This window comes from Conger conger, chromosome 3, assembly GCF_963514075.1.
Source record: "Conger conger chromosome 3, fConCon1.1, whole genome shotgun sequence".
Lineage (NCBI taxonomy): Eukaryota > Metazoa > Chordata > Actinopteri > Anguilliformes > Congridae > Conger > Conger conger.
Window position 1 is genome coordinate 52,737,052 of NC_083762.1, and position 13,950 is coordinate 52,751,001.

At 41.2% G+C, this 13,950-nt stretch overlaps 1 protein-coding gene across 1 annotated transcript; it reads right to left on the reverse strand.

The window, feature by feature from the left end:
* Positions 1-9,970: 9,970 nt before the first annotated feature.
* LOC133124934 (putative claudin-24) lies at positions 9,971-11,938 on the reverse strand. Its single transcript, XM_061236526.1, has one exon. The coding sequence runs from the start codon at positions 11,528-11,530 to the stop codon at positions 10,871-10,873; it is 660 nt and encodes a 219-aa protein (XP_061092510.1). The 5' UTR covers positions 11,531-11,938; the 3' UTR covers positions 9,971-10,870.
* Between the last annotated feature and the right edge of the window lie 2,012 nt (positions 11,939-13,950).

A 13,950-nucleotide genomic window follows, 5' to 3' on the forward strand; every position in this document is an offset into this window, starting at 1 on the left:
GAGCACCTATGCTTAGGACAAAAACCAGACTGCATATTGGATAAAATGCAATGGGTCTCCACATAGTGTTCTCCACAAGCTGGTTAACTATTGTAGGGCAGGGCCCAAGACACTTTTTTCACCTCACTTAAAAAGGGGAAGTACTATAGCAGTTTTCCAATCTTGGGGAAACTCTGATGTAGATGTATATTCAGTGAACATGTATGTATTTGTAGCTGCACATACACTATTTATTAGCAATTTATTAGGTAGACCTTTACATCAGCTTGTTAATGCAAATATTTGATCAGCCAAGAGGTTCAGCTGTTTTTCAAACCAAATGTCAAAATGTAACTTTGACCGTGGAGTGATTTTTGGTGCCAGATAGGGTGGTTTTAGTATCTCAGAAACTGCTTCTCTCCTGGGATTTTCACACACAACAATCTAGAGATTTCAGAGTGCAAAAAACTAAAAACATCCATTGAGCATCAGTTCTGCATGCAAAAACACATTGTTAAATGAGAAAGGTCAGAGGAGAGAAGGGCTGGCTTGACTGGTCGAAGGTGACAGTAACGCAAATAACCATGCATTACAACAGTGGTATGCAGAAGAGTATCTCTGAACACACAATGCGTCAAACTTCTTAAGTGGATCAGCTACAGCAGCAGAAGTCTAAATAAATAAGTGATAAATACCAAATGAAGTGCTCACTGAGTGTATATGGGCAGCAGTCTTTAAAAAGAATGGATCAAGATTTTAGCACTTCTAATGGCAGTGCATTTATTTCTGATCTGACGAAAGATCACACAATCAGATGGAGGTTTGGATGACTGTGATCTGTGCCGGGCTCTGCTTACATTACATTATGGGCATTTGGCATCCAGACAGATTTAGCATTTCTTCCCACAGTATCTGTTTTTACAGCTGGACATATACTGAAGCACTTCAGGTTCAGTACCTTGCTCATTGGCACAATTGCAGTGTCCTACCTCACAATCTAATCTGTAAATGTTAGGTCACAAGACCAATTCTTGTACGTATTTGCTTTGAGTCTACAAGGTCTCATGTACTTTGTGTTGGTGTCTTTCTCCGTGCAGTGACATGAACAAAAACAGGGCTGAAAGTCAAACCCTTGATTTCTTTGCAAATTCCAAAAAGCAAGTTTTGCCAGGTCATTTGTGTTGTGTTTTATGGTTCTTTATTAGCTTTCCTCTTAGCTGCTGTTGTCATAGATGTTATATCTCATCTATGAACAGAACTTGCGTGAATATTCAAAGGTATAACTTCTGGTCCGGCAAATGCTTGCTGCTATGTACTCGCGGCCGAGCTCCAGTCCAGACCTCACCGTCGGAGCCCGTAGGAAAGAGGGGATTTCCTCCTGCGTAGTGGACACCACAGGGAACGCAATTACCCAACAATCTGGCTCTGGCCCACGAGACCCCTGCTAGGGGGCCTAATGAACTTTATTAGAGCCTCTCTGTGTGTCGTCTGCCCCTATTAGCAGGGAGGGGTTTACAGGGATTCAATTTGTGGCTGGCTGTACTGTAATCTTTGAAAATCAGATATTGGCTTTGACAGAAATCCCAGTGGGAATTTTTATGATTTTCCTCTTACAAAACTCCTGTAATCCTACAGATTATATGACGGAGAGACTTTATTTATATCCAATTAAATTTGGATTTCCCCCTCCCCCATTTTTTAAAGGAAAGCGGCACACTGTGTTGAGGCTTCACCGCATTGTGTTGATCAGTCTACAACATTTCTAACTGGGAGTTTCAACTGGGGAGGGTATTGAGGCTGAGAGATTTCTGTGTTTTTGAGAGGGTCTATATCAAAATGGGAAAAATTTGTACAGGCTTCGGTGGTAAGGGCCCGACGAGTGGCGACTAATAAACACAGCAGAGGGCATTTGCCTGACAGGACATCGCAATCAAGAGCCTGTCGTTGTCGAGCGACCGTTGTTTTACAATATCAAATACTATTGTCTGTGATTCAGTTGGTTGCACTCCATTGTTCTAATGTTCTTTGATCAGTAAAGAACATTCTAATCACATATTTGTGACCTCACGCCTTAAAGGGCCTCACTGATCTTCTCAAGCAAGCTCACTGGACCTATGCAGACTCATCAGTGAGAAGAGCAGAGGTGACAGGGGATCCATCCTTAAATCCTTCTTTTCTTCCATCCTTTCCTTCTATCCCCTCCCTCCTTTCAATACTCTTCTCTTCCCTCCTTCACCTCCTCTTCCCTTCATCCTCTCCTTCCTTCCATCTCTGTTTTTTTTTGTCCTTCCGCCTTTCCTTCCATTTCTCTCATGGAGGCTAACGACGAGCAGAGCTGTGGCTGGTGGCTGAAGGCATGTGAGCGTCAGGCCGGTCCCCCTCACGCAGTGTGCCTATGCTATCATGGTAGTGATTGTTACCCAGGAAGTGGTGGTTAGACCAGACTGCTTTCACTTAGATCAGCATGGTGCTGGGGGGGCAGACTGGCCATGTACAAAAGGTCCTTTTTTCCCCCAGAGCACAACCCTTTCTGTGAGCTGGACTCATTGAGAGGATTGGATATGACCTGTTCTTTTGTTCCTATAAGAGCAGGCAGGGGCCAGCCTCTCCTCTTTTCTATGGCACCGTACTACGGCACAAGTAGCTCTAAATTTGGTTGGTGTTGAATGTGGAGGGTGTGGTCAGGGGTGCTGCCAGGGATTTCAAGCCCCATGAAAAGATACCACCCGGGCTGACCCATCGCTGCAGAATTGCAGCACAATTTTTTGAGGGCCCCTCTCAGTAAGGGCTCTTGGAATCATCCTAAATCCCCCCCGTCCCACCCCCACTGCATCCCCCACTGCACCCCTGGGTGTGGTTGTACTCCAATGAATGTAGTACAAATTGTAGCATGCTGTTTAGTCATATCAATATCCCCAATAACAACCAATAACAAGGATGTTCATAGAAAATAATAGTCCATTTCACGCTCACTGAGTTTACAACAGCGCATTTAATTTCCTTTTGTCACATATAAGGTGTATTGTCATGTTTAATGCCATGGTGATCATAAAAGTGAATGGCTAGAATAATGTGTGGCACATTACCCTCTTAAAATTTAAACAAGTAATTGCACTGAAAGCATTGAGAGCGTGAAAGTGGTGTTTGGATTAAATTTTTTTCTGCTAATGACAGAGGCAAGGTCAGCATTCCACAGACGCGCACACTGGAGACAGGGAGTAAGCCAGATCGTATCTTTAATTTGTGTTTTGACTCGAGTCTTGAGCTTAAGCAGTGCCACGCTAGCATTCTTGGTCTGCAGCTCCTCTGCACCTGGGGTGTGCCTTGCCATCCTGCTCAGAATTGGAGTTACCTTGAACCAGAGGGAGAAGTCAAGAGGAACAGGTTGTTTCGTGCTGGGGTGGGGTGGAGATGTTGGTTTAAGTGTACTCTACGTGATTCGTCACATAGCTGAAAATGTGCAAAGAATTGCAAAAAAGATATAACACTTATAATCCATAGCTGAGGGTAAACACCGCAGGGCTGCTTGGTTGTTGTTGTGAGTGGTAGTTTCTGTTTGCCAACCATGCAAAATAATGAACACCATATCACGTGATGCTCTGTTCATTATGCTGTTACAGTGCTATGAAGAAGTATTTTCCCTCTTAATGATTTCCTCTATATTTGCATATTTGTCACACTGAATGTTTTCAGATCTTTAGACACAATGTAATAGACAATGATTTTATTTATTTATTTTAAAAAAACTATCAAACACCCATATCACCTATGTGGAAAAAGTAACTGCCCAATTAAACTTAATAAGTGGTTGCACTACCTTCAGCAGCAATAACTGCAACCAAATGCTTCCTATAATTTGAAATCAGTATTTCACATTGTTGTGGAGGAATTTCACCCCGCCTCTTCTTCGAAGAACTGTTTTGTAGAGAAATTTGTAGGTTTTCGAGCATGAACTGCTCGTTTCAGGTCCTGCCACAGCATTTCTTTTGGGTCCAGACTTGGACTGGGCCACCCCAAAACCTTTATTAGGTTTATTTTCAGCCATTCAGATGTGGAATTGCTTTTGTGTTTTGGATCATTGTCTTGCTCCATAACTGATTTATTCTTCATCTTGCCGACATAAGAGTGAATATTCTCCTGAATTTTCTGATACATTACATTTTACACTTATGGCATTTGGCAGATGCTCTTATCCAGAGCTACATACAGTTGATTAGACTAAGCTGGAGGCAATCCTCCACTGGAGCAGTGCAAGGTTATGCAGATCTTATTGTAGCTACCCCGGGGATCGAACCACTGACCTTGCGGGTCCCAGTCATGCACCCTAACCGCTATGCTACAGGCCATCCCCATACACTGCAGGATTCATGGTTCCTTCAATAATGGCAAAGTGTCCTGGTCCTAGTCAGCAAAACATCCCCACACGATCACACTAGCACCACATTTTGCAAATGTGGGACAGGCATGGATGTATTTTTTTATTAGCAGTGGTTTCTGCCTTGCTACTCTCTCATGAATCCCAATTATAGTCCCTTCCTTATTATGGAGTCATGAACACTAATCTGGTATCTCTTGTGACTTCCTGGATGAGTTTTTGCTGCGCCCTTGGATAAAAGTTTTGTGTTCTCCATTTGGATATGATGACTCTCACTGTGGTTCTGAGGAGTCATAATTTCAGAAATATGTTTTGTCTTTACTCTGTTTCCCTTTTCTAATATTACATATTACACGTTTTAAGAGCTGAAATAATTCACTGTGTGAAATATGCAATAATAGAGTAAATCAAGAAAGGGAAAATACTTTTTCAAGGCACTGTAAGTGAATAACACTGTACTCCCCTGTTGCTGCATCAGTCCAGAAGAGAAGAGCATAAAGGCTGACACGGACATGGACAGCCCTGTGTGAAGCACTACAAACCCAAATGACTGATACTTTGTGCCTCAATATGTATACCCCAGCTAGATCACTTAGATCATGCAATCAGCAACTTTTGGATGTCCCTATGTCGAGGAGAGCTAGGAGGGGTGACCGGGCCTTTGTTGTGGAACAGCCTACCGCCACATATTAAATCTGCCCAAAACATAGATGTTTTTAAATCCTTGTTAAAAACCCACCTTTTTAGTGAGGCCTTTATGTCAGACATAAATGGAAAATCCAGAGAATATTTCATTTTATTTCATTTTATTTCATTTTATTTCATTTTATCTTATTTTATTTCATTTTATCTTTAATTTTATTGCCTGGTTTTGTACAGCACTTTGGTCAACCATGGTTGTTTTAAATGTGCTTTATAAATAAAGTTTATTATTATTATTATTATTATTATTATTATTATTATTATTATGTTTCTCAAATTGTAAGATGACGGCTGATATGATGGGAAAAGAAAATGATACACGCAATTTCACATTTTTATTCCTAATGTTGATGCGAACAAGGGCGCATGTAGTCATAACATGGCTTAAAATCGTAACAGCCATGGAGCAGGATGAGTGAAATGACGTCCACTAATGCACACAGTGTGATCTTTGTACATGATTTCCCTTCCATCGGGATAAGAAGCGTACTTTAGGTAATACACATTTCACTCAAGTGAATCCCATGGGACATAACAAGAAATGTTACGGAGGGAAAACAATTCTGAGGGATAATTGATATAATTCCTTTTCGGTAATGCTGCTGCGATTGTATCAGCTCATCGCTCAGGAAATCCATGGGTCTTTTGGATCATCTGCCTGGCATGCTAACATTTGGAATGTCTGTTCCTCAAATTGTGCTTTCTCTGGGGAACAAACTGGAATCACTCAGCACTTACAGGCCTACTGAACCAGTGAGAGTTCCCAGAGGAGAAGATAAATCAGATGATTGTCTATGGTCCTGCTGCAACTGTGGTACCATACCATCACCATCATTGTGTGTGTTTGTGTTTTGTTTTTTTACCTGAATTGGTGTCTAGATAGTTATATAAGATCGTTTTTGTCCTCTTACGGAGAGCCCACCAACCAATGAGTTGTTTTTGTGCTTCATTGTTTTAGTGTTTTTACTTTTTAAGTTTTCACAGGAATTCCCTCTATTTTAGATTCTACATGGCAGACACAACAGTGGATAGAGATTTCCATGAAAACAGATGACAGTGAGGTTTGATCTGACTTTATAGACAAAAAAGCCACTGGCTCACATTCAAATATGGTCTAACTTACTGGTCATGCCTCTGTCTTGTTCATCCCAACTTACATACAGTGCAGTCCATAAGTATTTGGACAGTGACACATCCTTTGGTGTTTTGGCTTTGTACTCCAACACTCAATTTGAAATAAAACAATGACTATGATGTTAAAGTGCAAACTTTAGCTTCAATTAGAATTTTGAGCTTTAATTATTACATCCATATTGGGTGAGCAGTGTAAGAAGCAAATAGTTCAGGGGACTAAAATTAATTGGACAATTGGGTGCTCAAATGTTTCTTGCACAGATGTGTCAAGTTTCATCATTAGTTAATTATAAAAGAGCTATTTGATTATTCTCGGAGTACCATCTGCATTTTGAATATGTTGTTGCTGTCTCTCAACAAGTAGTAGTGGATGACAGAAGAATCCTTTGAATGGTGAAGAAAAATCCCTTTATAACACACCACATGATGCAAACCCCTGGCAAGCCTCTATAGTAGGTAACAGTTAGCAAAAGAGTACATACAAATATCTGGAGTTCTGGAACAAAGTTTTATGGACAGATGAGACAAAGATCAACCTGTATCAGAGTGATGGAAAGAGGAAATTGTAGAGAAAAAAAGGAACGGGTCCAAATCATACGACCTCACCAAACATGGTGGAGGTAGTGTTATGGCTTGGGCATGTATGGCTGCCACTGGAACTGGCCCACTAGTGTTCATTGATGATGTCACTGCTGATGGCAGCAGCAGGATGAATACCGAAGTAAACATAAATATGTTGTCTGCTCATATCCAAATAGATGCTTAATCATTCAGCAGGACAATGATCCAAAACATACAGCCAGAGCAACCAAGGAGTAGAATGTTCTTGACTGGCCTAGTCAATCAACTTGACTTGGCCAGTCAAGAACATTCCACTTTTTGACCTGAAAAAACTCCTTGGTTGCTCTGGCTGTATGTTTTGGATCATTGCATCCATTTCATTTGCCGAAGACCAGACCAAAGGCAAATAGCCTGAAGAGGACAGCAGTACAGGATCTTCTGCCTTTTATACATACATTACCTTGCGTGTAGGGCATGGTTGTCCCCAGAGCATTATTTTGAATGTATGAATTAAAAAGCCAAGGGTATTGAGCGCCAATCAAAGAGGTCTGGACAAATGAGGTATTTCAAATACAGTACATAACAAATGTTATATCTCCCACAAACTAGCCTGTATAAATTGTAATATTTAAGATGTTGCATAGCGTCAACTGAGATGAAAGGATATTTCACTGAGAATATTTACTGTACCTCTCACACACTACTCTCTATAAATCATAAGGCTGTTGCAACTTTTCTGATGTCGAGCCGCCTACCGGTTGTAATGAGATTGAGAGATTATCATATAATGAAATAATGAGCCTGTTGTGAGGGACAACAGAGGGGGCTTTCAAATGACAGGGTGGTTGCAGGCCTCAGGATGCAGGGTCGTCTGCACAAGCCAGGCCAGTGGAAGCGTGAGGAGGGCTGGAACACATGGGGAGGGGAATCACTGACGCAATCACAACCCCACTATTTAAAAAGAAATAAATCAACCAATAAATTTAAAAACAGCTGGAGTACTTGCACCCCTTGTCCTTGGCGAGCTTGCGTAATTATGTTGGGGGAGTGGGGCTACAGTGCAGTCTGTTTAACATTCTTTAACGGGATGTGTCATTCATTAGGACGTTCATTAAACACAGCTTAGCCCAGGAACCTATGAGGAAGTCAGAAGGAATTAGTTTCAAGCCCATTTTCCAGTCGACTACATCTGCCACACTAAGGTTATGCTTTTTTGTTTGTTGTTTTTCTTGTTTATTTTTTCTTTTATAAGGAAAGATTTCCTGGCTCCTGTCTGGCATGAATGCAACATGTTCCAAACGGACTGACCCAAGAACACAACAGGGAGAGATAAAGTGAACTTACACATAGATTAAGCTTGTTGGTACAACTGGAAACCAGGCACACTGGCCAAACACAGTTTTATATTTGTTTAACCTTTTTAATGATAATTTATTTTATTTTCACTGTTACTCTGCACACTTGAGTTTGATTCCTCATGGGGGTCATTGCCATGATGATGGTGATGGTGAGCAGAAGTGAAGGGAGGGGGTGGGAGTGTGCAGGCCAGCAGGTGGCTGACATCTGTTACTCTCAATTCAAGAGTGCACCGGTCTCTACCTCTTTTGAACTACCACTGCATTATACGTATTTCTGGTCGGCCTGTCTCACAGTATATTACATTACACTACATGTAATTTGGCTGACGCTTTTATCCAAAGTGACTTACAGTTGATTTAGACTAAGCAGGAGACAATCCTCCCCTGGAGAAATGCAGGGTTAAGGGCTTTGCTCATGGGCAAGTATCTAATAGTAGGATAATTCTAGAAGTAGGATACTGGAAGGCACCAAATTCTACACAGGGTTCATAGCTTCACAAGGTTGGTTGTATAGAGCTGTCTTCTGCTGGGGGCTAAAGACAGAACCATACAGGGTTGGAGATAGGTAGTATTGGACCTGACCCATTGACTTTAATTGCTGACTTTAATTTCATTTGAAATTATTGTAATTGCTCCTGGGGTGTGTGGGGTGAGGTAGAGTTTTGCTTTTTTAAAATATTAAATTGAAGGCTGACTGAAAAAAAGAGTGCCTCAGTCTCCCAGCTTTTCTGAGAAGACAGAGCGCAGCTCGCAGCAGCCTTGACATGGCCCATCCGTGTGAAGGTCAAACCGTTATCAAGGCAAGAACTGCATCAAGTGCCTTTCTCACATAGATGCTCTTTAGATGCTAATAAAATGGATTAAACACAGAAATGAAATATTTAAAACACACAGTATAATAATAGGAAATAAGATTATTTTTGTTCTGAATACTGGTCAAAGAGAGAATGTTCAAATTACTATTTGACCCACAGCTGGCTTTATTCACATGAACCTTTTTATTGTGTTTGAGTCACATTAATGGTTTGGTTTTTTGTGTTTGAGTCACCATCTGGTGTTTGAGTCTTTAGCTTTATTTGTTTCAAATGAACTATGAACCTAAAGACCGACCTAACTCCTCTGTCCCTGCCATGAGCCTGCAGGTGACCTGGGGTAAATAAGTTGCTTTGATAAATTAATATTATATGTTCTAGATTTGTTTTATTGTGTTTTTGCATCATTGTTTTACAATGTACACTCAGTGACCACTTTATTAGGTAGACCTGTACACAAGCTTGTTAATGCCAATATTTAATCAGCCAATCATGTGGCAGTAACTAAATAGATAAAAGTATGCAGACATTGTCCAGAGGTCCAGCTGTCTTTCAGACCAAATGTTAGGATAGGGACAATGCCCTATATAGTAAGTACACAAAATGGTAGCCTGAGCCAGCAATATAAGACTAATTTTCACCTTTTTTGCTTGGGAAATGTACATATATAGGACAAAAACTGTACCTCTACTGTCAGTCTAGGGGGGCTGGCAAGAATGGGTCATTGTGGACACTGGGTGTATGCATAATACGAAGACCACACAAGGGTTAAACAAGTTAAACATCCATGTTTAAATGTGTCCGTCACAGAATGTGCAAGGTGTTAAACTGTTAAACTTGCTTAAAAATTTTACAAAATAATGTAACTATAAGACCCAATTGCTATTCGCTTTCCAATAATAATATCTATGTTTTAGTTTAAATTATACTATATCTTTCTGCCACATTAAATGCTCTACTGTTCATATTGAAAAAATAAGAACCAAAAATGTTAAATAAGTACAACAAAAAGAATATAGACAAAATCAAAATAATCACATAACAAAATATTTTTCTTAATTTTTCTTTTTATATTTGCCCTTTTCACAATAAAATGGCAACATAATTAATTTACAATCTGTTCCAACTGTGATTATGTGACTGATTTAATTCTACCATTGCAGTACTCTACATCAGCACACAGTCTCAAAAAGTGTGTGTGAGACATGTGTTTGGATAAATGGTAAATACATTTTTTAGATTATGTTAAAATATTACAATCATTACATCTCAGTCATGTGTGTCTTATGTCAGCGGTGCAATTTCAAGGCATCTTCAAAGAACAATGTCAGGAAAGTCAAAGCTTTGCCAGTCTACAGTACAGTCCTCAAAACTGTCAAGCGCTCTAGTGCACCATTGCTTATGGGTAGCATGTATACAAAGAGAAAAAAGGCTGCAGTCTCAAAATCAAGATTGAGAATACAGAAATATTTATCACAATATTCTTACATCATATTTATACATTTCCATTTGTCTTAATACACAACACTGTCAAAACATCTCATTCTGAAAGGAATCAGGAGTATTACAGTACAAAAGTACTGAATTGCCAAGATGGTGAAAGCAGTTACCAGGATGATTGAGGTAACAAAAATATATTTATTTCAGAGGAAGTAGCAGCAGAGATTTTAACTATTGTATTTTAAAATGTGTTTTCATAAAATGTCATTTATTGTTCAGCTGTCATGCAAAGAAAAAACATTTGTATCACTCATTAATTGTTCTAGTAACATATCAACAAGGATAACAAAAGGTTTTAAGCAAAAGAGCAGTTTTCCCCCTATTTTCAACCGACGGGGAGAAAGAATGAGAAAGCGCAGGGGGAGAGAAGGACAGAGATAATGAGGGTAAAGGAAACAAAAGGGTCTGTCTCTTCTCTCCGGGGAGAGGGGCCGAGGCCCTTTGGCGGCTCACACATATTCTGACCTCTTCCTGGGTGAATGTTCCAGGGTTCGGACCTCTTGCCTCTGCCTGGCCGGGGGGTGCCGTTCCTCCAAGGAGCAAAGGCAGGAGCTTACCAGCAAGACTCCCGCCACCAAGTGCAAGAACCCCGCAGCCCAGCCGCAGAACAGGGCATCCCCGAACTCCCAGCGGGGCACCACGTCCGGCACGGACTCATCGAAGAAGCGCAGCACTGTCAGGTGGGCCATGTAGGACACCGGCACCAGACCTAATACACCGGCCGCCAGGCAGAAGAACCCCCCCAGCATCTTCATCACCCTCTTGGCCCTGCGGCCCTCCGGGCCCTTGCAGCTGTTGACCAGGTGGAGCCCAGGGATAGGCAGCAGTAGCCCAAGGATGCCCACAACCAGGGCGGAGCACATGAGGATGCGGGCCAGCTTGATGTCCGGGGGCAGGCCCAGGAGGCTGTCGTAGGGCCGACACTCCATCCCACCCAGGTCCTGCACCACGCAGGTCTCCCACAGGCCCAGGTCGAAGCTCTCGGTGGGCAGCAGGTCGGTGGAGAGCGTCAGCCATTGGGTCATGATGGTGGTGGAGAGGGAGCAGAGCCAGGCCACGATGGAGACAAACATTCCCAGGAGCTCCAGGGCGCACACCACCGCATCCATCGCTCTGGAGGGTTCTTCCCCCCGGCTGCCACTCGCCGAACCCCGCTGGCCTACTCTCACCTCGCTCGGCTGGCCGCTGAGGGCTCTCGCGCCACTGCTCCGGCGAGGAGGCTCCTGGTGTGGCCGCAACCGCTTCAAAACTCAGCGAGGGCTGAGAGCAGCTCCTGGAAAGTCAGCTCCCTCACTCACCTTGTCTCTCTCTTGCACAAAAAGGAACAAATCATCTGTGGTTGAGAGGAGTGCAGCTTCTTGACATTTTTTCCCCTCCCCTCTTTGCTAAGAGAGGGGGAGAGAGAGACAGACAGAGAGAGAGAGGGAGGGAGAGAGAGAGGTTCAGAGGCAAGGACAGCAAAACGGTAAGATTCAACAAGATTTCCTGCACGTCTCCAAACTGTTGGCCGCATGGGATGTCATTGAAGTGCAGACAGGATGTTATTAAGAGACAGATCTTCATTTTAGACCTGATGGCCACTTCTTATTTGTTCTGCTTCCTCGCGTCATTGTTTTTGTCTGTTTGGATAAAGTTTCCATTAAGAACACTGCCGCAGAACAGAGTTACTAACAAGCACTATACCCTCCAATTTGTCTGACTGACAGAGGATATACTCTTCAAACCTGCAGCTTGTAGATGTGCCTAAATGTGTCTAAATGGACTGCATGCCCAATTTCAACATTCCTACCTACTTCTTTGATGTATTTCTTTCCAAATCATCTATATTTCACAGTCCAAAAACACCACTTTTGAAAATAATGGCTTTTGGTTTTGAATGCTTTTGGACTGTGAAATATTATCATGTATATTTAATGAGCAAGCAAAATTCCTTCAAGATATTTTCCATTTTTAATGTCCTTCGAAAAGTTAAATACTTGAATTTTCAAACACTTGTTGAGACAAACTGACTATGAGAAACCAATTAATATAAGAAAAAAAATATGTCCACATTCAAGTAAATAGTATTTCAGTATTATATAATTAGCAAAAAAATATTTGAAATTAGTGGTAAAATTATTGCATTATTCATGCGTGTTATGTAGTTAGAAATTACTGTAATAATAAATTAATGCTAAAAACTTAGCCTTATTGAAATGTAATATCAATGAAGGTACATTCATGAGTTTCAGTTTGTGGGAGCCCCATAATCAATTGTAAAGAAGAATGATAAAACTCCAGGGGCTCTACATGCAAAAGCAATAATTCTTACCTTATTTTGTGTGCAGAAGCTACAGATCTGCAGTCTGAAAATGGGTATTTTGATGCATGTGATTTGGAAACATGTCAGCATACAATAGCCTTTTATTATTCATCTGAGCTATGATGTGAATACAACAGAGTCCATGGACACAGGCAGTAGGAGGCTGGGGTTGAATGATCAGGAGAAGAAAAAAAACATCTAACTCCTCTCCATGGGATACCGAACAATCAGCTGACCAGATGATAAGATCATGACTTTCTTTCTATCCCTTCCCGTATATGTGTGTGTGTGTGTGTGTGTGTGTGTGTGTGTGTGTGTGTGTGTGTGTGTCTGAGCACACAGCATATCCCTATATGTGTGTAAGCCCAGGCTATCTGGTTGCTTTGAAGGATACACTGACTGTACTGTATATGTTTGAATGTCTTCGATAGAAATTAGGCAAAAGGTTGCACCAGATTTGCTGGCTACTTTTCTCTTTCAGGCTTTATAAGACAGGTCCATTACAAGATGCTTCATTGACATCTGTTTGCTGGGAGGAATTATTCATTCTTAAAACAAACAGTATTGTGAGTAATATTCACATTCTCTCGTAGTATTCAAAATAATCAACAGAATAAACTTCTTGGCTCAATAGGAGGATTTGAAAGCCTTTTGAATATGTTTGAGGGTTTCATTTTCTTGAGAGGCTAAAAATAACAAATAAACGCCATTCACTTACTTCTTGCTCCATGCCATGTTAGCACTGTTGAGTTTGTATCAGATGTTGCTCCAATCTATCCTCTGTGAGTGAGTAAATCTTCAGCCAGCTTGTTGCCCTTTAAATACCTTCCTTTTAGTTTCAAGCCTTAGCAGTTAGAGAGTAAGGCTGTAATCTTTAGAATTACTACTGGGGGAAAAAGCATTTATTCAACCATTATAGCATGGTTGGCTAAAACATTACTACTATTTCTATGTTTGATACTTGTGCCTAACATCATTGAGTATTTGTGACCACTCACATCTTTTCCACCAATGTGTGTACCAGATAAGAAAGGACACTGTACATTGTCTGTCATGCATTGAGATGTTTATACATGTTTAATAGAAGTAGAAGCTGTTGTAATCACCAGTTCCACCCTGGGATGTTTACTGTGGCACACTAATATTATAAGCTTACAGTGAGCACAGGCAGAGTGATTATCAACTGCTACTTTCAGTCGGAATTCCAATGTATATGATTCACAGCAA